Source organism: Leptonychotes weddellii, chromosome 1, assembly GCF_054177405.1.
Source record: "Leptonychotes weddellii isolate Sample4059 chromosome 1, ASM5417740v2, whole genome shotgun sequence".
In the NCBI taxonomy this organism is placed as follows: domain Eukaryota; kingdom Metazoa; phylum Chordata; class Mammalia; order Carnivora; family Phocidae; genus Leptonychotes; species Leptonychotes weddellii.
The window spans coordinates 45,171,019-45,188,571 of record NC_138369.1 but is presented as its reverse complement, the minus strand read 5'-3'; the positions used below and the strand labels follow the sequence as shown (position 1 = coordinate 45,188,571).

Below are 17,553 nucleotides of genomic sequence, written 5' to 3'. Positions count from 1 at the left end.
TGATCTGACAGGGAAAGCAGAGACACAGAGCCCACAGGCTAAGTTAAGCAACTTTCTCCAGATTACCCAATGAGCTGCTGCTGGGGGGCCTTGCGATTCCTATCCAAGGGCTATCACTTTTCTACTACAGCTCATTCCACAGGGGCCAATTAACACACACTCTCCTTCAGGGAACAGAAAAAAACAAGCCCAGGAACTCACGGGTCGTTCTTTATATGCAAGGCACACAAAGGGGTTTACCAAGTTCCTCTCCAAGAGGAAATCTGGAGAGCCAGGAAGAGGAGGAGGGAAGTGCTGAGTCTGCAGCAGGGCACTGCAACAGAGCCCAGTGTTTTTGTGGAAACGATGTTCTCCTAATCAAAACACAGTTGCATAAATGGACTCACTCCATTTAAAAAAAAAAAGAAGAAATTTAAAGCCTATAAATAGGAACCACACAACCCTGATTAATTTTAAAGTTCTTTCTCCACTGTCTTTTTTAGATAGTAGCTAAAAATAAAGGCTTGAAACTTGAAATAATGTAAGCAACTAATCACACACAAGCACTGGGCTTTTCCCATATATGGCTGGGTTATTCTTCAGCCTTCGAAAAGACCAAATGAAGAGATGGCCAACAACCAAAATAATCCTTCAGACATTTGAAAACGAGGAGAAAGAACTAGAAGAGTTGGTGAATGACAAACAATTGTGAGGCTCAATGGGGGTAAATGACACTGAGAGGGATTAGTTGCCATAGTACTTTAAAAACATGGGCACATGCATTTTGACACTGGACCCCTTCTATAAAGAGACTGCTTTGCCCTCTGGCCTCAGCACTAAGAAAACTACAGCTGCGGTGATTTAACATAAAGGACTCAAAGAAGGAGAGAAATATAGGGGCATGACTGAAAATTTAATTAAGGCCCTTCTCAGTATGAAATCTATAAGGGCGATGAGGGCACGTCTCAAGGTCAGAAGAAAGGGACAGAGCCGTGTGGAGAGGGGAAGTGGGTAGGGATTCGAATGAGATTCGAGCATAAACAGCAGAGGTCAGCTCTAGAAGACAGCTTGCTTATGATGGAGGGTTATTACAGTGTCTGTTGGGTCCTGCCTGAAATGTTTCTATAAAAAGATGAACACATTCATGTCAAATAAATGCCACACAGTGGCACACAGTCTGTGAGACAGACTGGAAAAGCCACCTTTGCACTGTGTTTTATGGTTTGCAAAGCCTCATCACAGACGTCATCCTGGACACAAGGTAAGGCACCTGCTTTTACTGATAAGGAAACTGAGGCTCTGGGAGGGTAAGTGACCTAACACAAGGTGTCTGACAGGTGACTTCATGCAGGAGGGCTGGAGTAGCGACCTCAAGGTAACACTCCCAATGGGCAATCAAGTTTCATTCATGACACCTCACGAAGAGCACCAGTAGGCGTGCCCAGTTTAGGTTCACGTTTTGGTTCATCCACTACCTCTCTGTGACTGTGGGCAAATAATTTCCCCTCTTCTGATTCAAACCGTCAACTGGAAAATGATAGGGCTGTCCTAGATGACAGGAGGCAGGAGGTGGGGAGGCAGGGGGAGACCAACATGGGCTGAGTGGGCCATCCTGCTCTTGCCCTCAGCTGTGAGCCTGTCCTCACAAGCCCCAGACGGGACTGTCGGGCACTGTCACCGCTTCACGTGTGGAGACAGCCTTCCTCTTACACACTGAAATACACAGATGGCACCTACAGAAATGACTTCCAGAAAGTAAGACTGGAAAATGTCTTCATTCCTCCAAAAACACAGTAACAAAAACTAGTGACAAGGCAACATGAATTTGAAATTTTCATTCTACCACTTTTTTTCTCTTTCCCTCTCTATGGGATAGATCTTCCTCATGATGCTTGATTCTTTTTCTGAAAAGAGGCCCTACTTTTTGACAGTTCTAATGGTTTTCCCATGCATGCCCATAAGGCCTTTTATGTGGCTCGGGAGTCAATAATAAATAACAGCAACAAAAATAGCAAGCATCCTTCACCGAGGGACTATGACACTCCAGGCACCACTGCTGAGCCCTCTGCACCCATCGTCTCTAATCTCTGTAACTACCGCACAAGCAAGGCATTACTGTCTCCATTTTATAGAAGGGAAAACAAGGGCTCAGACAAGTTTAGGGATTTGGCCAAGGAAGGCCATCTTAATTAACTGCAGGGCTGGGATTTAAACTGTCATCTGGGCCAATTCCAGAGTATGTTCTTGCTGCTGCTTCTCCATTACGAGACCTCTAGTCAACATGCTGAAGGCGTCCAAGACTCTGGGTGATGCAGCTTATTCATGGTTTCTCCTCATCACCATCCCTGCAGAATGGGATACTTGCCAGGTAGTCTTAAAGCACTCTCCCTGAAACTCAAGGCAGCTGGAGAATAAGGAGGGTGGAAAAGTGGTGGGCTGAGCTGATGGTATGGTGAAGTGACCCCACATGTGTTCCCCCTAACCACTGGGACCAGGTCCAGAATTAGATTTCATTTCCAGATCACTAACCTGGTGAGGCACAAGCCCGAGAGAGGTTGGCGGCTCATTCATGCGGTCATCACTGCTACTGGCAATGGCGTAGCCCCTGAAAAAAGAAAACAATTAGAGGTGCTTGTTTAATAAAAGTTTATGTTTAGCACCTGTGAGAATGATGGGGGGGGTCCTGTGAGATTTACAAGGATAACCAAAAATGCCCCTTGTGGGACAGCACGAGCTAGCGAAAACCTAATTTCTATGGGAGGGAAAGAGGAAGAAGAGCACACACACAAAAAAATGCCTGAGTTCTGGAGTCAGAAAGGCCAGAGCTTATGACCACAGGCAAGTTTCTTAACTTCTCTTTTGCTCTGGGTCCATTAACTATAAAACAGGAATAAGACCTTTATGAGGCATAAATTAGGAATAAGTTAGACAAACTGCCAAGTGCAATGTTTGGCACATGATAAGCAGATTAATGTTAACTCCCTTATTCTGAGATAGTCTTGTAAAAACCATGGGCACAGTTTTGTACTGAAATTTTGAAATGGAAAACTTTCCAACCTTAACTTGAGGTGATATGAATGCTACAAAAATGGAGGAAGGAGATAGAACAATGAGGAATTAATTAGGTAGGAGAACGGATGCACTCCTTCCTGAATGACAGTGTGATGTCTCCTTATGGCAGAGAAGACATTCGATACAGGACCTGGTTTCAGCCTACAACCAGGGCAAACACTGTACACAGAGGGGCCAGTGGCAAGGAATGGCATAATTGGCTCTCCAAGACTTTATCCCAGATTCGCCCTGTCAGGAGGCTACACTACACTACTACACTTAGAAGGCAGGGGCCCAGGGGGATAACGGAGATGAGAGGAAGTAAAAAAAAAAAAAAAAGCTGCTTATTTTCATTTAACTGTTACACCTAGACTAGCTATGTATGCTACCAACGTTGTACAGAGGTCTTTTCAATTGTGTAGAAAAACTCTTGAGTCATAAAATAAATAGAATATTCAATGTTAATTTCTGAGAATTGGAAAAACAAATCTTTCGAAAATTCAATTCTCTCCTGCCTGTGTTACAAACAGCATAGCAGGATGATTAAAAACAGAGTTTGGAGCAAAACTGCCTTGAGTGAAAGCCCAGCTTTACCACTTACCAGCTATGGGAATTCCAGCAACTTATCCTCCCTATGACTCAATTTCCCCCTCAAAAATGGGACAGGTAATAGTTCTTTCCTGATAGGTTTGCTATGAAGATTAAGTGAGTTACTCTTGCAAAGTGATTAGAACAGCGCCTAGCACACGGTAAGCACTATATAATAAGTGTCTGACAAATAAAATAAATTACAGTGTATTTGTCAGATAGTCAGGTGTAAATATCCATTTGACTTCAGTCTGCCTTTGCTGACACTTGGCAGCAGAGCCTTGGGCAGATATGGAGAGAATCTTAAACTGTTTAATCATTTTTCTTCTACTTTTTTCTTTGTTTCCTTTCCTTTTCTTTCCTTCACCCCTTTCTCATCTCCTCTTTTCTTTCCTTCTTTCTTTCTTAAAATTACTGGCTCTATTCTTGAAATTAATTTAATTTTATCTCACTTCTATTTATTACAAAATGAATTAATTCTATTGTTTATAGGTCATTAAGTAAGATCTTCTTGCTTGGAGCAGATAGGGTGTCCAGATTACAACTGTGCTAAGCTTTATATCTTTTTTTTTTTTTAAAAAAGGAGGGTCAAAGGGAGAAGCAGACTCCCTGCCGAGCAGGGAGCCCAATGCGGGACTCGATCCCGGGACTCCAGGATCATGACCTGAGCCGAAGGCAGTTGCTTAACCAACAGAGCCACCCAGGCGCCCCTAAGCTTTGTATCTTTAATGTAACACATATACAGTATGGTAAACATATAGACTACTTAAAGCCTAGGTCAAGTTGAAACAAAACATACCAGCCTGCTGATTTCTTTACTCTCACATGCAAGCTAGTACACTATGAGTGCTTAATAAATTAAAAAAAAAAAAACATTTTAAAGTTGGTATGGCATTGGTAGGCTAGGTGGTCATGACCAACCCTCCACTGAAAACAAACAGAAAACTAGATACAGTATTAAAACCTTTGTTTGAAAGCATGACAGCTACCCAAGTAGGGGAGAATTACAGAGCCAAGAGATCTGTGAGAGGAGAGAAGCTCATAGAGGTCAACAAGGCATTTGCAAGGGGAACTTTCTGTCATAAAGTGATTGCCAATCTCCAAAAGCAGTGGCTAGAGGATCAGAAGCTGTTATATGGACAGTTATATGGACAAATGGACTGGAAGGAAAAACTACAGCTTAAGGTTTGCCAATAAGGAGGAATCATGAAAAATATCCCAGACTTTGGGTTGGGACCAATGGGGGTTGCATCCTAGGAATAAGAGTGAAGCAGAAATAGACAAGCCCTAATTGGACTTAAGTGTTCTAGGACTGATCTATTTGGCCTAGCAGTTTGCCAGAAGGAAATGTAAATCACATCATCTCTGCAATTTTTCATATATAATGTCCAGTAGTTAGTAAAAAATAACCAAGCAAAAAATAAATAAATAAATAAATAAATAAATAAATAAATAAATAATAACCAAGCAGATTTGAGAAACTGGGGAAATTTAAAAACTAACTGGATATGAGGTGATGTGAAGGAATTACTTTTAATTTATTTTTATATGTAAAGTAGTAGAGATACACACTAAAAAGATACATTTTTATCAATGAAATGCTACATCTTGGATTTGCTTTAAAATAAACCAGTGGGAAGAGAAAAATGTGGATAGCTATATAGATAAATGATGATGGGCATATGTTGGTAACTGTTGAAGCTGGGTGGTCTATATAATGGGGTTTATTATTTTAGATATGTTTTTTCTTTCATGTATGTTTAAATTTTCCATAATCAAAAGGTTTTGTCTAAAAAAAAAAGGAAAAATACCAGGTATTAGAGGAGATAATACATAACCAAAAGCCAAAAAAACAAACAATGAAAAATAAACCAATAGGTAAGAGGAACAGAATCACAGGAGATCCAGATAGTGGAGATATCTTCTTAGACTTAAAAGAAAAACATAATTAAATGTTTTCAAGGAATGAAAAAGAACAAAATCACAATTTCAGAAGAGATTAGGAAATGTATAAAATAAGATCAAATGGAACTTTTATAACTGAAACATAAAAAAATTAAAAACTCAATGCGTGGTTTAACACAGACACAGAAGAAGAAAGAATTAGAAAACTAGAAGATAAGCCAAAAGCAAATTGGCAGACTGAAGCAAAGAAAGACAAAATACTGGAAAATACAGAAAAGGGCATAGGTTGATTCTGACATGCAATTAGAGACTCAAAAGGAAAGAAGACAGAAAGGGGCAGAAGCCATATTTTAAGAGATAATGGCTGAGAATTTTACACAACAGATGAAAAGCATCAAGCCATGGATTCAAGAAGCATTAGAGAGCAGAACCAGAATAAATACATAAGTATTTATGTATTAGTATAGTCCAACTTCTGAAAACCAAAGACAATGAGAAAACCTAAAAAGCAACTAAGGGCAGGGAAAGAGGAAGAAAAACAAACTGTATCAGAGGGGCAGCAGTGAGATAAACACTCAACTCCTCAACAACAACAAAAGCAAGCAGAGACAACAGGATTATACTCTCAATGTCCTAAAAGAAAATTACCACCAATCTTCAATTCTATACCCAGCAAAAATATCTTTCAACTATGAAGATAAAGTCATTCTCAAACAAAAACTGAAGTGTCTTGTCACTAACATTCCTAAAGGAAATAATAAAGGGCATTCTTCTGGCAGAAGGATAATAGCCTTGGCTGGAAGCTCAAAGATACAGAAGGAAATGAAAAGTAACAAAAAAGGAAAATGTCAGCCAAACATAATGAAACCACTTTATAACAATCTCTTCTGGGGTTTAAAATATATACATAATTTAAAAAAATGAGTGTGCAGACACTGCTGTTTGCCTACCCAACATCCATTCTCCACATCTATCTTACCACAACTTTATTCAGGGAGGTAATGTGCCCAGAAAAAACAACCATATTTGTCAGTCTTCCTTGCAGCAAAGGGTGGCCATGTGATACAGGAGTTAGAATCAATCTAAGAAAGCTCTTTAAAAGGGAGCTCACACGTGTTCTTAACTGTAACACAGAAGCAATACTGGAGATGGAGTAGTCATCTTGTGACCACAAGGTAGCAAGCATAAGGAAAAAAGCTAAGGGTATCTGAGTGAATGGTAAGAAGGAACTTGAGTCCCTGATGGCATAACAAAGCTTTTGTACCAACTCTGGACTGCCTGCCTCTAGGCTTCTTGCTGCATAAGCAAAATAAAGTCCTATTTGGCCAAGTCGCTGAAGATGTTACATAAAGCCCAATGCAATTTTTATCACATGTGATTCATGTATTGCCTTACAGATGTTCAGGGCTAAGGAGACCAAAACCTACTAACAGAATAAAAGCATGAAGGTCCCTAAGGCCCCCACCAAAATGTTTATTCTTCCTTATCATCAGTTACCAAGTAACTCCAGGAGAGTTCAATTCTAGAAGGATGCAGAGATACAGCCCCGAAGATCACATGACAAGTTCCCCTAGGCCAAAGAATCAGACTGGGTTTTTCAGCCTTGTTTTTTTGAAGACAGGAAGAGCAACACAATTCTCAGAAGAGTCAGGCTAAGAAAAGGCCAAGGGAGACACAAAAGCTTTCTTTGTGTAAACGACCATCTCTAAACAGTAAACTCACCCTTCTGGATGCTGCAAAACAGAAACCATCAATTCCACGGCCAGGGCTCCTGCAATCATGGCCAGTCCTGGGCGGCTCACAGTGCACTGCTGGTCCAAGGTCCGGTCTCTGGTTGACTAGAGAGAAACAATCATTGATGTGTGCTCAAAGTTCTAGTCCACTCAACCGTGCTGTTTGAAACACGAACCTCCTCCATGTTAAAGCTAAGTAACATAACCAGATGCTCGCTCACTGTGGGCAAAGAACATTCAGCCTCAAATAATACCACTTCTTGCAAATACCAAGAAAAACAAGATATACAACTTAGTTAACTAAATGAGGTAATTTGCTAAAAGGAGTAACAGTTATGAACAAATTAAAGATTAGGGGCCTAGAGGCCCCATATATGGAGTTGCATCACGTGCTCTTTTAACTGACTCAAATCAACCCCAATGTGCTTGGTAGTTGAGGGACAGAGAGAAAAGAATAATCATTTGAATAGTGCAAATGATTCTGCCCTGCCATTCTAACTGAGCCATGCCTCAGAGTGCCTGTGATGTGGGACAATAATTTGCCTTTCCTGCAGTCCTCAGTTCCTGTGGGCCTCTCACAGTGTAGACATCGTGTCACACTGAGTGTGATTCCTGGGCTGAAATACAAGTATTTTTGTTACAACAAGGCTCCAAACACAAACCTTCATTAGTGCAACCAAAGAAATTCTAATCTTCCAACTTCAGGAAAATTAAGAGGTTGTTAGAGATAATTTTGACTCTGAATTTTTCACCTTATTGAACAGATACAACTTTACTGTAATTGACCCTTAATCCTACTTGTTGGTAATGATGAAATAACGGGACCAGCTGTATGTTATAAAACCACTGATGAAGATTATCAAGTCATCCTTCTTCACATGGAGAATATTTATCTTTTTTTCTTTATACAGGGAGGACATAAAAGCCAGTCATCCAAAAGAGGTAGGAGTTATTAAGGAACAAGTTTTTAAAGAAGGGGAAAATGAAGGGAAGGGTACGGAAACACCTATGCTTTGTTTCACCGGAAATGATTATCTGTTCTTATAAAAGACCATTCCTACAGACTGTGCCTTGCGTGGTGGCATTAACACCATAGAATCTTACATTTGAACAGTGTACTGCCTGCTGTTCAGAGCACTTTCACATTTGACCCACCTTACACTATGAGTAGTCAGGTTAAAGTATTCTCCCCTCTCCTACTGGGGTTAGCAGATAAAATATGAGATACCCAGATGAATTTGAACTTCTGATAGACAACAAATATTATTTTGATATGAGCAGGTCTTGAATACTGCATGGGACAAATTCATACTAAAATATTATTTACCTGAAATTCAAAGTTAACTGGGAATCCTGTATTTTCACTTGCTAAATCTGACAATCTTATGGGACCCAGCCCCATTCTGCAGAAGTACAGGCAGCCTACGAGTGGTATTTGGAATCACCCCACAAGGCAGTGTCCAAGCCTGGATTGGAATCCGGGTCTTCAGACCCCTCAGTTGATGTTCTTCTCTTCAGTGATACATGCACAGGAGACAGTGCTGAGTGCTGCCAGGGACCAGTCTATCCTGCAGTTTCCCTGATGAGCTTTCCACAAAAAATGGTTGGTCACTGCGTTTATGCTGCTGAACAAGGAACAGCCTGTGCACAGTTGATGATGCCAATCAAGGCTCATGGTGAGATAATGTCACCCCCAAATTAGAGAATTCTTCTCTTTGTTAAAAGACAATATTTAAATAGTCACAAAAGAAAGAGTTGGGTCTCTCTGCCCCACTGGGCAAGACAGTTGTAGGAAATATTTGGAAGCACAAAGAAATCCACTTACATCTCCCGGGGCCACCACATCATTGCAGAAATAGCAGCCAAGTTTGTAGCCAGGGATGTTGGCAAAAAGTGATGAGCCCAGGAGGTCGGCAGGTGCCACAAGGTGACTAGAACACAAGTCCCCAGCTCCCTGCTGCTTAGGTTTCTTCAAGCCATGTCTCATGACAACAAACGTGTCAAATCCCAAGGCAGCATTGATGACCAGCTGTGGATTTCAAGGAATAAAAGTCTAGAGTTACGAGACACTTACATTTTAAGCCATGGCTAATTTCATATTTGGTCAACTTTTAAAAATTTATTTTATAAGTATTTCGTATGAATGTAATTAGAGTCTAGAAGCCATGTTAGTAAAAGCTATATAATACTGAGGATTTATTAAGTGCAAAACACTTGACCAGTGATTAACATTAATTATCTCATTTGGTTTCATTTAAAACTCCCAGAACACTTTTCCTATTTACAGATGAGGATAATGAAAGTTAGAGCAGTTACTTCTATAACTTGCCCAAGGTCACTTAGCTGGTAAGAGGTAAATGTATAAAACCAAGTCTTGAGAGTTCTCAGTCTCATTCTTTCCACCATTGTGCTATCATCTGACATGCCTACACATATATATTTTTTTAATTTTATTTATTTATTTGAGAGAGAGCAGAGCGAGAGAGAGAGAATACATGGGTTGGGGAGAGGGGCAGAGAGATAGGGAGAAGCAGGCTCCCCGCTAAGCAGGGAGCCGGCTGCAGGGCTCGATCCCAGGACGCTGAGATCATGACCTAAGCCAAAGGCTTAACTGACAGCCACCAAGGCACCCCAACACACATTTTTTTTTTTTTAATAATAGCTTCACTGAGATATAATTCACACACTATACAATTCAACCTTCACACAGATTTTTTAAGGACACTTTTTTTCTCACTTATACTAGAACTTCTCTTAGTTGTAATTTAACTTATTCTCCTAAATTTCTGGTTATATAGAAAGTTGGAAAATAAATGGTTCACTGGAAAAAAAACCAAAAATCACAATCTCATGGCTCAAACACTTACTACTAATAGTTTTGGGTATTTCTTCCTGTTGTTTTCTCCCTTTCTTTCTCTTTTCTTCCCCCCTCTTTCTCCCTTCTTCTTGCCTCCTCCCCACCCTCTTGCCAAACAATATAAATGTTTATATGTTTACAGATATGAACAATTCATATTAAATATATATAATATCGTATCTTGTTTAACATAATGTGATATTTTCCATGTTATTAAAGTTTTTGAGAACATAATTGTGCACAGCGGTATTTGGAATCACCCCACAAGGCATAGTACTCCATCATATTTATGTACTATGATTTATTTAACCACTCAGTACTGTCGGCCCTTGAAGTTGTCATTGACCAAACAATAGGGAATGAGACAGTCTTTGTCCTTTTGGAGCTTACATTTTAATGTAAGTAAAAGATCCCTTCTAGAGGACCTCAAAGGGTTGCTGTGAAAATTAAATAGACGATACCTATTATACTAGATGGTGGTGTGTGAGGCAAAGACAGCGCCTGCCAGTGGCAGCCTTTGGGATGTCACTAGGTCACTCACAGCACAGCTCTCTTCTGGAGAGAAGGCAGATCTCCCTCCAGGGTGATGGCACGTCAAGTTCCAACCAGACACAAGAGCGCCAGGATCCACACACTCTACCTTTCTTTTGCTCGCGGCAATGATGGCAGGGAGCCACCGGCTCTCCCTGGTGTCCATCAACAGGAAAACGACATCATGGCTTTCGATGAGCTGCTCCAGTTGCTCCACATCCCTGCGGGCTTGCTCCAGGGTGACGCTGGAAAAGTTCACCGGGTGTCCAGGCATCGGGATGCTCATGTTGAACCCTCTGGCATTCTGGGGAAACACCAGATATACAGATGTCTGAAGCAAACGTATAGGGGATATCTTAGAGCCCATGTCTCCCCATAGCTACAAGCATGCATGTGTGGTCACTTGTAACCAGAAATTTCTCTGTGCATGATTTTGCTGCTTGTCCCTTTTGCTACCTGTGCCCTGCACCTTCTTCACCTCTACATCCTAGATTATCTTGTCCTGTCATCCCAGGGTCCCTGAGCCTGGATAAAGCAGCAAGCAGAGACATAAGGATCCTAGTTCCAAAGAAGGAGGTAAGTACTTCCCATCTGAGGCAAGGAGGACACTGGAGAAAACCGTACCTTTGGTTTTTCCTATAATCTGAGGCCAGGAACCTCTATCAAAGTGCCCTGTGCTCAAGTCCCCTTTGTCCAGTTGTTTCTCCCTACTAGTTCCCAAATTGCAACCCCATTTCCTTAGTCTATAACATCTCCAAATAGGATATTATAACAAAAAACATTTAATAAACTTACATAAGATTAGAATGACTGATAGTCTTGTCTTAATCTTAGAGGTATACTCACTTTAAAAAAAAGCTCTTTAGGGCGCCTGGGTGGCTCAGTTGGTTAAGCAACTGCCTTCGGCTCAGGTCATGATCCTGGAGTCCCAGGATCGAGTCCCGCATCGGGCTCCCTGCTCAGCAGGAAGTCTGCTTCTCCCTCTCCCGCTCCCCCCTCTTGTGCTCTTTCTCTCTCTCACTCTCTCTCTCAAATAAATAAATAAAATCTTTAAAAAAAAATAAAATAAAATAAAAAATAAAAAAAGCTCTTTAAACCAAAAAACTCTATTTGCTAACTTACAACCAGAAAACCTACTTATAAGTATGTAGATAGATATTCATTTGGAGGGGACAGGTGGGGGATGAGCTATAACAGAGTGTGGTACTCAAATGAAGCTTCATTCCTTGTGCAAAGAAGTTGTCGGGTGGCCCGGATTCTCTTCAAATGTGGGGACTCAGGAGTTTTCAAAGGGGCTTTAGAAAAGCTCTGTAATTTACCACTGGTCCCCTGAAGGCCCCACTGTGTCTTTGCAGATTAACTATGAGTCACATATGGGTATCAACGAAGCCAGGGACATTAACTGTCCACAGAAAAGACAGTGTTCTAGAATCACAAACCACACCCTTAATCCCCTGCATAGTGCTGGCACAGGGAGGAGTTTGAAAACATTAGCTTTTTCATTCATTTGCCAAAACCTATCACCTACCGGAAAAACAGCTGGGGGCAGGGGTGGTGGAAACCAGAATAAGTAGGTCCTTTTACAAAGGAAAAATCTATTTTTGTGAATTGTAGCTATTTTCTCCTTATCTTAAACTTTAAACCTAATCTCCGGGATTCAAGAAAGGGACAATAGTAGCAAAAGCAATGATATTTAAAAGAATGGAAAAAAGTTTCAGGAAAAGACACCAGACAGAAAGGACTTCAGAAAGAGGCTTCAAAACAAGTCCATTTTAACAATGAGAACACTACAGAGACAGCTATCTGGACCTCATTAATTAATTCACTCATTAAGTATTATGCATCTATCATGTATCAAATATTGTAAACAATAAAAAAAAACTGCAGTAATGTTAATACCTTACTGTCTTATTACAGTTGGCAAAATATTTTAAACAGCGGTAGCTTGATCCAAAAAAGGTATTATTTAGGTATATTAATGACATCAAGATTAAAGCATAATTACTCAACACCAATTCTGACCTTTTCAATAATCCAGATCCATACCTACTTCACTGACCTAAATGATTCTCTGCTTGCTAAAATTTCAGCCAGTAAGCCTACTTAGGACTGGCTCCCAGCCCACCATTTAGATTCACATGCCTAAGGCCGGAATTCAGCAAGTTTCAACACAGTAGTTTTCAACCTTGGCTGCACATTAGAACCACCTAGGGAGGTTTTAAAATTCCTAATGCCTAGGCTTTTCCCCAGACTATTTAAATGGGAATTTCTGAGAGTGGGCCCTACCATCAATATTTTCTAAAACACTCCAGATGATTCAAATGTGTAGCCAGGGTGAAGGATAGTTTACAGAAAGTGTAATACACAGATTTCAAATGTACAGTTGGGTGTTTCAACAAACTGCAGATTAACCACTGCATACACCTATCAACACATAGGACATTTCCATCACCCCAGAACATGCTTGTGTGCCCCTTCCCAGTCAATCCTCACTACTCCCCACCCCCAATGGGACAACGACTATTGCAACCACTTTTTAAAACCCTAGATTAGTTTTGTCTATTCTAGAACCTCATATAAATGGTATCCCACAGTTTATACCTGTTGGTGTTTGGCTTCTTTTGCCCAGCATAATGCTTTTGAAGTCCATCCATATTGTTAAGTATCAAGAGTGTGTTCCTTTTTGCTGTATGAAAAAGCTCGATTTGTTTATTCAATGTCTCATTGACAGCTATTTGGGTTATTTCTAAACTTTGACTATTATGAATAAAGCTGTTATGGACAATCTTCTGTAAGTGTTTTAGAGTATATACATTTTCATTTTCTTTAGGTAAACATCTACGAGTGGGATTTCTGGGTCATTAGGTTGGCTTAGTTTCATGAAAACCTGCTGGACTGATTTACAAAGTGGTTGTTTGAGCAGCAGACCAAGAGCTCTGGTTGCTCCCCAGCCTGACAACATTTAGCCCTGTCAGTCTTTTTAATTTGAGCCACTTTAGTGGGTATGTAGTGATATATCTTCATGGTTTTTAATTCCCATTTCCCTGAGACCATGGATGTTGAGCATTTTCATGTGTGCACTGGCCATTTATAGATCTTCCCTATGAAATAAATGTCTGCACAAGTCTCTGGCCCCTTAAAAAAAAAAAGCCTTGCCTGTCCTTTTATTATTGAGTGGTAGGGGTTGTTTATGGATTCTTCATAATAGCTATTTGCCAAATAGACATACTGTGAGTGTTTTCTGGGTTTTGGCCAGCCTTTTCATTCTCTTAATGGCACCGATTGGGAAGCAGAAGTTTTAGGTTTTGATGAAGTCCAAGTTATCCATTTTTTCACTATGGTCAGTATTTCCTGGGCCCTAGGAAACCTCTGCCTATCACAAGACTACTCTGCTTTCTCCTGGAATCTCTGTAGTTCAGCTTTTATGCTTAGTTCTGACCTTACTGGAGTGTCACCTAAGGGCTCAGGGTGTTCAGTGAGGACGCTCCATTCTGGATAGATGGGATTCTAATGTCTCCTGGCCTTGGGGGAGCTCTGGAATCTCCATTCTCCTCACAGCAGACAGTGGTGCTTTTTTGCCCAGGCTTACAGAGTCATGCCCTGAGCTCATGCAGCTTGATCTGGTCAAAGACTCAAGATCCTGCCCAGACTACTTCTCTGCTCAGCTCCTGTATGTCTTATACACTCTCAGGTGCGTTCCAGCTCCCTTAGCTGCTCTGAACTTGGATGTTAGTTTCCTCAGCTCATCAAGCCCAAGAACATCTCCTTGGGCTCCTCATGGGCTCTGGCATGGGCCAGAAAGTGTCTCCATGCAATGGGCTGGGACATTCTTTCTTTCCTTTCTGTCTAGGACCACAGTCTTTCCATTGTTCATTGACGGAGAGAGTCGTTTTATGTATTTTACCCAGTTGCATAATTGTTTATGGTAGGAGAGCTGGTCCAAAACCAATTACTCATCAGGGTTGAAAACAGATGTCCAGAGTTGGGTTTTAAAATCTCTGGTGCGGGGGCACCTGGGTGGCTCAGTTGGTTAAGCGACTGCCTTCGGCTCAGGTCATGATCCTGGAGTCCCAGGATCGAGTCCCGCATCGGGCTCCCTGCTCGGCAGGGAGTCTGCTTCTCCCTCTGACCCTCCCCACTCTCATGTGCTCTCTCTCTCTCATTCTCTCTCTGTCAAATAAATAAATAAAATCTTAAAAAAAAAAAAAAATCTCTGGTGTGGTTCCACAATCCTACATTTTATTGCCTTGTCTTAAAAAAGAAAAGGTTACTTCAAATAGTTATTTGACTTATTAATGTTTTTTTTTCCTATTCAATTAATTTAACCCTAGGAGTAGACAGGGTATTTGCAGCAGAAAAGTTCTTTCCACGTTCTTGTTCCCTTAGACGTGTCTGCAGCCTGGTATGAGGAAGGTGATGAGCAAGTATCTGCTGAAGGAAACGACACCAAACCGAACATACAAAGAAAGCGCCACAAGCCTGGGTAACCCGTAGGTGAAATTATGATGGATTACACCAGGACTTTAATGGATTCTGCACATTATCCATTATTCTTTATAAGGCGGGAAGAGACCTGGCTCCTGGCCTCAAGGACTGAATAACCCAGTAGGGAAAGCAGAGTAGCACAATGTAAATGCCAAGGAGGACGCTTGACCCTGGTGGGCTGATGGTTTCAAGGAAAGGTGAACTTGATCTCAAAGGCCCAACGTGAGTCAGCCCTACCTTTGGCCCTAGCTTCTGCCCTAGGCCCTTCTCTGTCTTCCTGACCTCCATGCTTCAGGCTCCCTATTTCCCCTCAGTTCCACAGAAGTGCTGTGCTGCCTCCTGCTTCAGGCGTTTGCACAGACAGCTCTGCCACCCTTCATCTAGCTGACCCCCACTCACCCTAGGACTTAGCCTCCTCAAGCGAGTCTAGCTCAGGTCAGGCTGCCTGGTAAATGTCCTCACAGCAACTGAGCTCCTACTTCGTGCACTCACTACAATTACAACCGTTTATGGAATGAGTTATTGACCATGTCCCCCCTCTGGACTACAGAAGCTCCATGCAGGGGAGAGGGAACTTTGTCTGTTTTGTACCCAGTCCCTAGCACACAGAGGCCTTAAATATTTAATGAATAAGGAAAGAATAACTGAACAAATAAATAGGGAGGACTGCACTGGATCACAGACCATTTGGACAAGGAAAAATTTCAGGCAACTAGTTAGTAGCAGAGGTCAGCTTCAAAGCCAGGTCTGTCTGGGCCCTGAGGGGAGTTCATAACACTTTCCAGTGACAGACTGGATTATTCTTCCCAACTCTACACTGCCTCTCACTAATAGAATTAAATGTCTTCACCCTTTGCCACATGACTTTGCAGGACCTCCACTAGGAAGGCAGAGTAGACTGTCCAACACCACTTACTTTGGGCTTGGCCCTGTGACTGGCTTTAGCATGGGGATGGAGAATGCTGCACTGTGTCACTGGTGAGCTGAGACTTTTAGAGGTATAATAAGTTTTCACCAATCCTTTCACACTTCCACCTTCTACCGTAAGAAGAACATGACCTAGATGACTGTTGCTCCCTGAACCCAGATCTTAAAACAATGACACACAGCACAGATTGGAACCTGACTTAAAGCCTGGAGTCTAGCCTAGCCCAGCAGCTAAGCTACAGCCAATCTGCAGACCTGTGAGTGTGAGATAAATGCTTATAATAATAAGATACTGAGATGTGAGGATTGTGTGACATGCAATAATGTAGCAGAAACCTAACTAATATGACAGGGTTGTAACATTCTTATTTCTTTTGGCCTCCAGCATCTAGCTGGGGACACAGTGGGTGCTCAATCAATAGTGTTGAATTAGACCCAATAGATGATGTTCCCCTGGATCACTGGTGAAATGGACAAAACCAACAACATTGCTTCTTTTAAAGCAAGAACTAAAATGAATGAATCTAATACTGAGTGATTAAACAGAAAAACCTTGAGAACGGGGGCTTTTTTTTTTTTTTTTAGCTAGCGCTGAGAGCCTCTTGTGGCACTTTAACTGTTAGCAGATGCTTTGGAGACATCTAACCTAACTTCTGTCAGATAAACTGATTATGCATGCAAGATGCACATTTTCTTTTGTGGATGACCTAAAAAAAAAAAAAAAAAAAAAAACCTGGCAAGATTTTGAATCAAATGAGCTGAATGACTTGTCTCTTATTATCTGGTGTTTTTAAAGTAAACAATGCAACTCAGAAATAAGAAGCAGCTCAAGTAAAAAGCTGAATATTTAGCCAGATCTTCCTTCTGCGCAGACTACATTCAATTTAATTTCATAAACCTGTACTAAGTAACTATCAAGTATTCTGGTGATGAAGGAGAAAGAATATCCTATACCTGAGCTATCAAGAATACCTTTGGAATAAGGCAGTATATAAAAATATGCATGCTCCCAAATTCCTCAACTTAGACCCAGATAATGCTTTGCAACTTACAAAAACATTTTTTCATAAATTCTTCGTTTTATTTTCACAATAATAGATGAGAGTTTTGCTTTGTTTTTCAATGCCCATCTCTGCAAATTGGAAACAGAGGCTTGGCCACATCATGAAGTCCCGGGTAGTAAGTGACAAACATCCAACTCTCTTTTACCAATACGACAGGGCCTCATTCCCCAAGAGTAATTGTGGGAAGCTATAGGAGACAAGCTCTGACATCCCCAAACAGCATCAACGTACCACTCCGGGGAATATTTTCTGAAGCCGGTCTGCTGCAGCCAGGGCCTTGGGCTTACCACCTGCGAGGCAATCTTCAAATTCATAGAGAGACTGCCTCACAGGATTGGAGTAGGAGATATTGGCATTGTCCACAAATGTGATGTGTCTGACGCCCCAACCCTGCATGGAAACAAGAGATCATGGTGTGTTTCTGATGAACATG

General features: G+C 41.3%; 1 protein-coding gene and 1 long non-coding RNA gene across 4 annotated transcripts in view; both read right to left on the bottom strand.

The window, feature by feature from the left end:
- Positions 1-17,553, bottom strand: part of LOC145721896 (uncharacterized) — a 108,613-nt gene that overhangs the window by 26,490 nt on the left and 64,570 nt on the right. The window lies entirely within an intron of this gene.
- The window catches only part of ATG7 (autophagy related 7), an 81,408-nt gene that overhangs the window by 11,233 nt on the left and 52,622 nt on the right, over positions 1-17,553 (bottom strand). For all 3 annotated transcript variants that reach the window (XM_081822311.1, XM_081822319.1, XM_081822303.1), the window contains 5 exons: positions 17,352-17,510; positions 10,754-10,948; positions 9,082-9,285; positions 7,246-7,361; positions 2,509-2,584 (listed from right to left, as the gene is read on the bottom strand). In XM_081822311.1, coding sequence (XP_081678437.1) covers positions 2,509-2,584; positions 7,246-7,361; positions 9,082-9,285; positions 10,754-10,948; positions 17,352-17,510 — 750 coding nt within the window. The remainder of the gene's footprint in view (positions 1-2,508; positions 2,585-7,245; positions 7,362-9,081; positions 9,286-10,753; positions 10,949-17,351; positions 17,511-17,553) is intronic.